Genomic DNA, 12,665 nt, shown 5'->3' on the forward strand with positions numbered 1-12,665 from the left:
AAAACGAGATATATATACACACACACACACACACACACACACACACACACACACCCACCTGTGCTTGAATTATTTTGATTATATATATAATATATTTATAAATATATTTTATATATATATATATATATATATATATATATATATATATATATATATATATATATATATATATATTCTTTCAACAAACCGGCCGTATCCCACCGAGGCAGGGTGGCCCAAAAAAGAAAATAAAAAGTTTCTCTTTTCATATTTAGTAATTTATACAGGAGAAAGGGTTACTATTCCCTTGCTCCCGGCACTTTAGTTGCCTCTTACAACACGCATGGCTTACGGAGGAAGAATTCTGTTCCACTTCCCCATAGAGATAAGAGGAAATAAACAAGATTAAGAACTAGAAAAAAATAGAAGAAAACCCAGAGGGGTGTGTATATATATGCTTGTACATGTATGTGTAGTGTGACCTAAGCAGAAGTAGCAAGATGTACCTGAAATCTTGCATGTGTATGAGACAAAAAAAAGACACCAGCAATCCTACCATGGTGTAAAACAATTACAGGCTTCCGTTTTACACTCGCTTGGCAGGACGGTAGTACCTCCCTGGGCGGTTGCTGTCTACCAACCATATATATGCAATAAGATCACAGTAAACAGGTGACTTCAGAATATGCAAAACCACTGTGAAAGAATAGAGAAGTTCCAAGCGCTTTCGTGACTACTCACATTATTAAGGAACAATGAAAGTAAAGCATCAAAGGAAGGTATATAAAGGGGTAGCCCACACCTCACTATCAGATCCCACAACAACGAAACACCTGACGCGAGACAGCAGGCCCGCTGGCCGAACTAGACAGGTCCTTCATACAGCCCACCAACAAACTATTCTACCCAAGAAATTTAAAAAATTATTTGTCCAATGTAGCACTTGGAACTTCTCTATTCTTTCACAGTGGTTGTTTTGCATAAATATATACAATGAGTGTGTGTGTGTGTGTGTGTGTGTGTGTGTGTGTGTGTGAAATCATCTCAGTCAGTCAACAAGTGATAAATGAAGTGAGATCAAAACTACCAGGAGCAGCAGTCATTGCCCCCACAAATAATGTCTTGCTAGGAGCACCTCGGGGAAGCAATGCCATTGACACAATTCTCAGGAAGAAATTGGAAGAGTTAAGGAGAATGGAACAACGAATAGGCAATCTGGACACCCACGATGCCTTGTACCTTCTCACAAAGTGTTTGAATCTGCCCAGGTTGACATATTTCCTAAGATGTGCACCTTCATATGATAACCCTATACTGCACGAATATGACAGTATCCTGAGGCTGATTTTTACGAAAGTGCTTAACCTTACTCTAGAAGACGGGCAGTGGAACCAAGCTACACTTCCAGTCAGACTAGGAGGCATTGGTGTCTGCAAGTCATCACAGATTGCACTACCTGCTTTTCTGTCCTCATATGTATTGCATCCAGAGGGCTTGTAGCAGCGATTCAACCTGAACATCTTAAGGACAAGATTGGAATCCAGGACCAAAAGTTCATTGACGGAGCAATGATCTGGGATAATCTAACAGGCTCCGAAACCAGACCTGCTCCCCCCAACAACTACAAACAATCGCACTGGGATGGTCCAATAGTGGAAAATATAGCCTCAACAATGCTTCAGTGTGTGTCAGGGAAGGATAGAGCCCGCCTCCTGGCAGTGAGAGCCCCTCATGCAGGGGACTTTCTGTTGGCTGTTCCCAATTCCAGCCTTGGCCCACGCCTCGACCCACAAACCATCCGCATCGCATCGGTGTTTCCCTTCGACTTGCCGCCCCTATTCTCGCCGAACACGGGTGTATTTGTGGCAGTGAAGCAGCAGACTGATTCGGGTACCATGGTCTTGTGTGCCGTAAATCCGAGGGAAAGATTGCAAGACATGAGGGTAATAACATTATCAAGAGGAGCCTCACAACAGCTGGATGGCCAGCAGTAAGGGAGCCACCCCAGCTATGCAGATCTGATGGCAGCCAGAAGCGTCCAGATGGTATCACCCTTCAAGCCTGGACAGATGGGAAGCAGGTGGTGTAGGACTATACATGTGCATCTACCTTGGCTGATACCTCTCTCCAATACACCAGGGAGGAAGGAGGGGCAGCTGCCAGCTTCAGGGAGTCCCAAAAGTCTAGAAAATATGGAGAACTTGCCCATCATTATATGTTTGTTCCCATAGGCTCAGAGACCCTTGGCTCACGGGGAAAGAATGCATCTAAATTCCTTAAGGAGCTGGGAAAAAGACTCATCAGGGTAACTAGGGATCCCAGGGCAGCTAGTTTTCTGTTCCAACGGCTCAGTGCGGCTGTTCAAAGGGGTAATGCCTGCTGTATTTTGGGCACACGCCCCAGCTCTGAGGAGCTGGATGAGATTTTCGCCTTATAATCGGTGATACACACGTAACAACATGTACCGGATATGCCACCTTTATATCAATAATGTATCTCTTAAATCTTTTGTATCATATAATATAAAAATGTTCCTATTGGTAAAAAAAAAAAATGAAAAGATGGGGTGGTAGGGGAAGTGGAACATTCAAACGGCTTCAGGAAGAAATCCAAATATTCTTCCTTGAAGCCTTTTTATCCACTTCTCCGAGGCTATGGGTCCCACAATTTACACCAGAGGTGGACCCCATTATATAATATATAATATATATATATATATATATATATATATATATATATATATATATATATATATATATATATATATATATATATATATATATATATATATATATATATGTCGTGACGAATATGTAAAACTTGCGATTTTGGGTTAAATGACAACGCTCTTCTTGCGGAGCAAGGCAAGTGAAAATTTGTGTATGCAATAATTTCGCAAAAGTCATTCTCAGCCTAACAGAAAAAATAATTTCATTGTTTGTTAATAAATTATTGTTAACATATCTAAAGTATATTTAATTGGATTCGGCTAAATTAAATAGTTTATTATAATATGGTTCGATAAGTTTCTTAAGGTTCTTTTGGTACAAAATTATTAATTTTTACATTAACATAAATGAAAAATATATACATTAAACGTATAAGAGAAAATTTTAGATAGGACTTCATTTTAAATGAGTTCTTGCTAATTGACCAGTTTTACGTATTCTGCACACTATATATATTCTTTCTTCTTTCAACGTACCAGCCGTATCCCACCGAGGTGGGATGACCCAAAAGGAAAAACGAAAGTTTCGCCTTTTAAATTTAGTAATATATACAGAAGGGGTTACTAGCCCCTTGCTCCCGGCATTTTAGTCGCCTCTTACGACATGCATAGCTTACGGAGGAAGAATTCTGTTCCACTTCTGCATGGAGATATATACACAATGGACCCTCGCCTTATGAACGCATCGCGTTACATTATATCCGCCATGTGAAGCGTTTGAACGCCAAATTTTGCCTCGCCTCGCGATAAAAAAACTCCTTATGTGATTCGTCCGGGACGTGTCCTACTTGTGGTCTCAGCTGCAGTGTTTACAAGCCAGCCAGTGCGGTCGCATCTACGCATACATTCAGTACATTTCACATTATCCCAGTGTTTTTAGTGCTTGTAACTGCAAAATAAGTCACCATGAACCCCAAGAAAGCTTCTAGTGCCATCCTTGTGGTAAAAAGGGTGAGAATTAGTATGGAATTGAAAAAAGAGATTAAGGAAATGTGTGCAAAGTGGGTTGAACTGCAAACCTTTACGGATGAAAATCACCCTGACACGGCTACTGCAAGCCGTGTTGGCAACCTGTACAATGACAATGTTATGGCCCGTTTTAGGAAAGTCTTAAAGCAACGGGAGGTACAGAGCTCTATGGACAGATTTGTTGTGCAACAGAGGTCCAGTGACTCTCAAGCTGGTCCTAGTGGCATTAAAAGAAGGGAAGTAACCCTGGAAAAGGACTTGCTACCTCAAGTCCTAATTGAAGGGGATTCCCCTTCTAAACAATAACTTCCACACTCTCCCCTCCTCCCATCCCATCAGTCATCACCAGATCTTCAATAAAGGCAAGTGTCATGTATTCTATTCTTATATCTTTAACTACAATATCAGATCTTTAAGCAATCATTATGATGACCTCCTAGCATTACTAAATTCCTTACATGCCAATATGTCCATCATTACACTAACTGAAACATGGCTAAAGCCTGATACTACAGATGTCTATGCCATTCCTGGTTACACAGCCATACACAACTGTAGGCCAGACCAACAAGGGGGTGGCACTGCTATATACTACTCAGACCAACTAGAATGTATCACTAATACTTGCACAAGGGATGAACATGGGGAATATATAATAGCTAAATTCAAATCCAAATACCTACAAAAACCTCTCACAGTGATAAACATCTACAGAGTTCCACAATCAAACATTAGCCAATTTAGTCAAAACCTAGGAAGTATGATAACTGATGCACGCATGAACAAAGATCACTTACTACTCTCAGGTGACTTCAATATAAATCTCCTGCAAGACCAGGACCCACACGTTACTGAATTCACAAACACAATGAGTAACTGCATGTTGCTACCAGCAGTAACAAAACCTACAAGAGTTAGAGACTAGTGTTTCCCTACTAGATCACATCTGGACCAACACCATATCCCCTTTAAAATCAGGCATAATTACAGATAATACCACAGACCACTACCCTACTTTCCTCATAATAACTCTTGGTAAAATACCCCAAGACACTACTAAAGTCACCTTCAGACTTCACATTGAGGCAGCCATTAATAACTTCACAACAGCAGTAACAAACATTGACTGGCACACTGAGCTAGAAATCTATACAGATATTGACGAATGTTTTAATAATTTTCTAAAAAAAGACCCAATACCTTTATAACAAGCACTGCCCTAAAAAAACTAAACAGATGACAGCTAAGAGTCTGAACAGTCCCTGGCTAACACCCAGCATTCTCAAATCCATAAATACAAAACACCGATATGAAAAACAGTACAGAATGGGTCACATAACCAGAGACCAAACAAAACGTTACTCGTCAATCCTAACCAGCCTGATGAGAAGGGCAAAAAAATTGTATTATGAGAACAGATTATCCAACTTAGGAGGTGATATAAAAAAGACCTGGAAGACCCTATCAGAAATTCTGGGAACAAAAAAGATATCACGACATAGCGAAATAAAATTAGCAAAATCAGATGAACCCCAACTCCCACCAACAGAAATAGCAAACAGACTCAATGATTTCTTCTCCACTATAGGTCAAAACCTTGCCAATAAAATCCCAAGCTCAGATACCCCACCAAATGACTACCTCACTGGCAACTACCCGAACACAGTTCCTAGCTCCGACTAACCCATACGAAGTCTCCCTTATTATCAACGCACTGAAAAACAAGGCAGGAGATTTAAATACCTTACCACCCTTTATATACAAAAAAGCGTCACAAGTACTATCACCAATCATTGCAACACTCTTTAACAAATCCATTGAATCCTCCACCTTCCCTACAGTTCTCAAAATAGCAAGGGTCACCCCGATCCATAAAGGAGGAGACCAAACAGAGTTGAATAACTATAAGCCAATATCCAATTTACACCCTCTCTCAAAAATCTTCGAAAAATTAATTCATAAACGATTCTACTCCTACCTCATCTCCCAAAACATTCTCAACCCCTGCCAATTTGGATTCAGGCCTAATAAAAATACTAATGATGCTATTATACACATGCTAGAACATATATACACTGCAATAGAGAAAAAAAAGTCCCACTGGGGATCTTCATTGACTTACGTAAAGCTTTTGATACAGTTGACCATGACTTGCTCCACGTAAAATTGTCACACTATGGTATTAGAGGGCACTCCCTCAACTACCTCAAGTCTTACCTCAGCAACAGAAGCCAATATGTGTACGCAAATGGGGCAAGCTCTTCCGCACAACCAATTACAGTTGGTGTCCCACAGGGAAGTGTCCTTGGCCTTCTTCTTTCTCCTATACATAAATGACCTACCAAATGCTTCGCAATTACTCAAACCCACACTTTTTGCAGATGACACTACATACGTCTTCTCTCACCCGAGCCCAGTCACGTTAGCCAATACTGTAAACACCGAATTACAGAAAATATCTACCTGGATGAGGACTAACAAACTTACACTAAACATTGACAAAACCTACTTCATTCAGTTTGGTAACAGAGCTACAGATGTACCTCTTAACATAACGATAAACGGATCACCTATCACAAAGCTAACAGAGGGAAAATTCTTAGGAATCCACCTCGATAATAGACTCAAATTTCATACACATATACAACAAATTTCTAAGAAAATTTCCAAGACTGTAGGCATACTATCGAAGATACGGTACTATGTTCCACAGTCAGCCCTCCTGGCCCTTTATCACTCTTATTTACCCCTATCTCACCTATGGAATTTGTGCATGGGGCTCAACAACAATTAACCATCTCAGACCACTAATTACCCAACAAAAGGCTGCAGTTAGAATAACAAATTCTCACTACAGGCAACACACTCCACCAATATTCAAAACACTCAACCTACTCACCATACAAAACATCCATACTTATTATTGCACCTATTACATACATAGAACACTTAACTCTGATATTAACCCTCCCCTCAAACATCTCCTTGCCAACCTCAACAGAACACATGACCATAACACAAGGCACAGATCACTCTTTGATGTTCCTCGTGTCCATCTCACGCTATGCAAAAACTCAATGCACATAAAAGGCCCTAAAATCTGGAATTCATTACCTGTAAATATAAAAGATACACTACCTGTTTATAAATTCAAGTCTCTTCTCAAAGTTCACTTACTCACTCAAAACCAAATAAATACTGAATAACTGAACCTTATAAATTGTAAATCCAAAATGTTACTCACAATTATATCACATAAATGTTAAACCTAGGACCCAATGTAACTTTATTTTTTTAAATACACTACCTAACAGAATACTCCATTCTACTGAATGTACAGCAATGCATGCAACCATATGACCTGTCTTTGTAATACTCATTTGTGCTTTATAGTTATCTGTTTACAATAATGTCTTATCACTGATTTCATCATTGCTTAGTTAATCTTAAGTTAATTTTTAAGCCAGCCCGTAATGCTATGCATATAAGTGGCTTTGGCATGCTGCTCTTACCTGTATTTTTTTTGTACCTCTGTATGTATGCTAAAATTTCTAAATAAAAAAAATAATTAATGAATGAAATTCTTTAATTCGTGACAGCAAAAGAAGATTGGGTTCATAGTGTGACTATGCCTGATCTTTACCGAGGACCATACCAGAGTGACGATCCCTTAGCTGTTGAAAAATACGTTGCTGATGCCAAAGATGTAATTAACAAAGCCCGAGACGGTGGAAGAAAGGTTGGTCTAATTTTCATTATTTAAAATGTAACAGCTTTATTTCCAAACTTGAATATGCGATGTTTAGGAGAAGATGGATGCACTGTAATGTATGTTATGCACCTAAACTTCTGGGGGAGGGCGCCGTGATGCTGGAAAAGGACTCATGATTAGAGAAATAGAAGCTAGCCTGCCCTCTGATCAAACCAGGTTACCTTCAATTCCTCATATTCTATATAATCCCTACGGGTTTAGAGCTCTCCCGTGAATAAGTAATTCTCACTACCTTCAGAATATTGTGCACTATTTGCCTTGTGAATTATTATTCTAGAACAGTATCATATTCATGGGGAAACGTTAAATCCGTAGGTGTGGTGCATGGCGAGGGTAATTTGGAGGTAATCAGGTTTGATCCATTTTTTTATCGGGGTTAAACTATCAGTGTCCAGGCATCCCTCTTGGTGACAACTGCAAGGTAACTTGCAGCAGTAGATGCACTCTTAAAAAGATAGAGGTTATTGAGTTAGCCTCACTTCTTAAGCTTTCAAGCCACACAACTGTTAAGTTCCACCTACCTGCTCTCACACAACTGAAAACCCTGGTGTTTTGTTTTTCTTCAGTCCACATATTAAATAACCGTTACTCAGATTATTTACTTCCGGGAAGTGGTGCCTTAAAGTGATTTCCCTGTATTAAATAACTGTTATACTGACCATTGTTTATTAATTACTTATTAATTTGTTTTTATTTAATAGTAATTTATTATTTAGAGGTATCGGGAAGATGGGAATATTTTGAGGAATTGTTAAATGTTGATGAAGGTAGGGAAGCTGTGATTTCGTGTATAGGGCAAAGAGGAATAACATCTTGTATGAGTGAGGAAGAGCCAGTTGTGAGTGTGGGGGAAGTTCGTGAGGCAGTGGGTAGAATGAAAGTGGGTAAGGCAGCTGGGATTGATGGGATAAAGATAGAAATGTTAGTTTTGGAGTGGTTGGTGCTTTTATTTAATAAATGTATAGAAGAGGGTAAGGTACCTAGGGATTGGCAGAGAGCATTCATAGTTCCTTTGTATAAAGGCAAAGGGGACAAAAGAGTGCAAAAAATTATAGGGGAATAAGTCTGTTGAGTATACCTGGTAGTTAGTATTGAAAGAATGAAGACTAAGACAGAGAGTAGGTTAGCAGATGAACAAGGAGGCTTTAGGGAAGGTATGGGGCGTGTAGACCAAGTGTTTACAGTGAAACATATAGTTGAACAGTATTTAGATAAGAGTAAAGAGGTTTTGTCGCATTTATGGATTTGGAAAAGGTATATGACAGGGTGGATAAGGGGGCAATGTGGCAGATGTTGTAAATGTATGGAACAGGAGGTAGGTTACTGAAAACAGTAGAGTTTTTACTAGAGTAGTGAGGCTCAGGTTAGAGTATGTAGGAGAGAGGGAGATTTCCCAGTAAAAGTAGGCCTTAGACAAGGGTGTGTGATGTCACCATTGTTATTCAGTATATTTATAAATGGGGTTGTAAAAGAAGTGAATGCTCGGGTATTGGCAAGAGGTGTGGGGTTAAAAGATAAGGAATCTAACATAAAGTGGGAGTTATCACAGTTGCTCTTTGCTGATGACACTGTGCTTTTGGGAGATTCTGAAGAGAAGTTGCGGAGGTTGATGAGTTTGGTAGGGTATGTAAGAGAAGAAAATTAAAAATGAATGTAGGAAAGACTAAGGTGATGAGGATAAAAAAAAATAGGTGACGAAAGATTAGATATCAGACTGAAGGGAGAGAGAGTATGGAGGAGGTGAATGTATTCAGATATTTAGGAGTGGACGTGTCAGCAGATGGGTCTATGAAAGATAAGGTGAATCATAGAATTGATGAGAGGAAAAAAGGTGAGTGGTGCACTTTGGAGTCTGTGGAGACAAAGAACTTTGTCCATGAAAGCAAAGAGTGGAATGTATGAGAGTATAGTTATACCAACGCTCTTATATGGGTTTATTTATTTATTTTATGCCTTTGCAAATAGTACATTGAGATTTTGTATTTACAATAGTGGGTTGCAATGCAAAGAGAGCCTCTGTTATGCCTAGGCATTATGGTTCGACTTAACATTATTGGGTTACAGACTACTTAACACTAAGGATTGTATCATAGTTGTACAGTAGGATAGTAATTATTTCATAGTTGTACAATAGATTATTAATTATAAGTGAATAATTTGTACAAGACAAAAGATATATTCGTTCAATCAACTCCGTGTTCATAAAGAACTGCAAGAAGCCCCTATCACGAGCTTTTACCATCCTAGGGAGAGGGAGCATGGACACAGGGGTCGTCCCACAGTTACTAAAAGCAACAGACATAGCCCCACTCCACAAAGGGGGCAGTAAAGCAATAGCAAAAAAACTACAGACCGATAGCACTAACATCCCATATCATAAAAATCTTTGAAAGGGTCCTAAGAAGCAAGATCACCACCCATCTAGAAACCCATCAATTACACAACCCAGGGCAACATGGGCTTAGAACAGGTCGCTCCTGTCTGTCTCGACTATTGGATCACTACGACAAGGTCCTAGATGCACTAGAAGACAAAAAGAATGCAGATGTAATATATACAGACTTTGCAAAAGCCTTCGACAAGTGTGACCATGGCGTAATAGCGCACAAAATGCGTGCTAAAAGAATAACAGGAAAAGTTGGTCGATGGATCTATAATTTCCTCACAAACAGAACACAAAGAGTAGTAGTCAACAGAGTAAAGTCCAAGGCAGCTACTGTGAAATGCTCTGTTCCACAAGGCACAGTACTCGTTCCCATCTTGTTCCTCATCCTCATATCTGACATAGACAAGGATGTTAGCCACAGCACCGTGTCTTCCTTTGCAAATGACACCCGAATCTGCATGACAGTGTCTTCCATTGCAGACACTGCAAGGCTCCAGGCGGACATCAACCAAATCTTTCAGTGGGCTGCAGAAAACAATATGAAGTTCAACGATGAGAAATTTCAATTACTCAGATATGGTAAACACGAGGAAATTAAATCTTCATCAGAGTACAAAACAAATACTGGCCACAAAATAGAGTGAAACACCAACGTCAAAGACCTGGGAGTGATCATATCGGAGGATCTCGCCTTCAAGGACCATAACATTGTATCAATCGCAGCTGCTAGAAAAATGACAGGATGGATAATGAGAACCTTCAAAACTAGGGATGCCAAGCCCATGATGACACTCTCCAGATCACTTGTTCTATCTAGGCTGGAATATTGCTGCACACTAACAGCACCTTTCAAGGCAGGTGAAATTGCTGACCTAGAAAATGTACAGAGAACCTTCACGGCGCGCATAACGGAGATAAAACACCTCAATTACTGGGAGCGCTTGAGGTTCCTGAACCTGTATTCCCTGGAATGCAGGCGGGAGAGATACATGATTATATACACCTGGAAAATCCTAGAGGGACTAGTACCGAACTTGCACACGAAAATCACTCACTACGAAAGCAAAAGACTTGGCAGACGATGCAACATCCTCCCAATGAAAAGCAGGGGTGTCACTAGCACGTTAAGAGACCATACAATAAGTGTCAGGGGCCCGAGACTGTTCATCTGCCTCCCAGCATACATAAGGGGGATTATCAACAGACCCCTGGCAGTCTTCAAGTTGGCACTGGACAAACACCTAAAGTCTGTACCTGTGGCTCGTACGTTGGTTTGCGTGCAGCCAGCAGTAACAGCCTGGTTGATCAGGCGCTGATCCACCAGGAGGCCTGGTTCACTAACAATGATCTGATAAGAAATATCACCATATCAAAAATAATATACTCAGATCACAACATAATTGAGGTTCAGTCATGTATGCGCGGAGCCCCAGACCGACATAATGAGATTAGTCACGAGGGAGCATTCACCAAATTCAACTTCAATAACAAAAACATAGTGGGACCAAGTAAACCAAGTCCTAACCGATATAAGCTGGGAAGATATACTAAGCAACACAGACCCCAACTTATGCCTAGAACAGATTAACTCGGTGGCACTCGATGTATGCACAAGGCTTATTCCTCTAAGAAAAAGGAGGAGTAGATGTAAAACAGAAAGAGACAGGCGCTCCCTTTACAGGCGACGGAAAAGAATAACAGAGCGGCTAAAAGAGGTCAATATATCTGAAATGCGTAGGGAGACACTGGTCAGAGAAATAGCAAGCATCGAACTTAAGCTAAAAGAATCCTTTAGGAGTCAGGAATCGCGGGAAGAACTAAAAGCCATAAATGAAATCGAAAGAAACCCAAAGTATTTCTTCTCCTATGCCAAATCAAAATCGAGAACAACGTCCAGTATTGGGCCCCTACTTAAACAAGATGGGTCCTACACAGATGACAGCAAGGAAATGAGTGAGCTACTCAAGTCCCAATATGACTCAGTTTTTAGCAAGCCGCTAACCAGACTGAGAGTCGAAGATCAAAATGAATTTTTTATGAGAGAGCCACAAAATTTGATTAACACAAGCCTATCCGATGTTATCCTGACGCCAAATGACTTCGAACAGGCGATAAATGACATGCCCATGCACTCTGCCCCAGGGCCAGACTCATGGAACTCTGTGTTCATCAAGAACTGCAAGAAGCCCCTATCACGAGCCTTTTCCATCCTATGGAGAGGGAGCATGGACACGGGGGTCGTCCCACAGTTACTAAAAACAACAGACATAGCCCCACTCCACAAAGGGGGCAGTAAAGCAACAGCAAAGAACTACAGACCAATAGCACTAACATCCCATATCATAAAAATCTTTGAAAGGGTCCTAAGAAGCAAGATCACCACCCATCTAGAAACCCATCAGTTACACAACCCAGGGCAACATGGGTTTAGAACAGGTCGCTCCTGTCTGTCTCAACTATTGGACCACTACGACAAGGTCCTAAATGCACTAGAAGACAAAAAGAATGCAGATGTAATATATACAGACTTTGCAAAAGCCTTCGACAAGTGTGACCATGGCGTAATAGCGCACAAAATGCGTGCTAAAGGAATAACAGGAAAAGTCGGTCGATGGATCTATAATTTCCTCACTAACAGAACACAGAGAGTAGTCGTCAACAGAGTAAAGTCCGAGGCAGCTACGGTGAAAAGCTCTGTTCCACAAGGCACAGTACTCGCTCCCATCTTGTTCCTCATCCTTATATCCGACATAGACAAGGATGTCAGCCACAGCACCGTGTCTTCCTTTGCAGATGACACCCGAATCTGCATGACAGTGTCTTCCATTGCA

At 40.5% G+C, this 12,665-nt stretch overlaps 1 protein-coding gene across 10 annotated transcripts in view; it reads left to right on the forward strand.

Moving 5' to 3' along the window:
• Positions 1-12,665, forward strand: part of LOC128702637 (5-phosphohydroxy-L-lysine phospho-lyase) — a 140,176-nt gene that overhangs the window by 48,932 nt on the left and 78,579 nt on the right. For all 10 annotated transcript variants that reach the window (XM_070101882.1, XM_070101876.1, XM_070101879.1 and 7 more), the window contains one exon: positions 7,276-7,415. In XM_070101882.1, coding sequence (XP_069957983.1) covers positions 7,276-7,415 — 140 coding nt within the window. The remainder of the gene's footprint in view (positions 1-7,275; positions 7,416-12,665) is intronic.

Source organism: Cherax quadricarinatus, chromosome 79 (assembly GCF_038502225.1).
Source record: "Cherax quadricarinatus isolate ZL_2023a chromosome 79, ASM3850222v1, whole genome shotgun sequence".
Taxonomy (NCBI): domain Eukaryota; kingdom Metazoa; phylum Arthropoda; class Malacostraca; order Decapoda; family Parastacidae; genus Cherax; species Cherax quadricarinatus.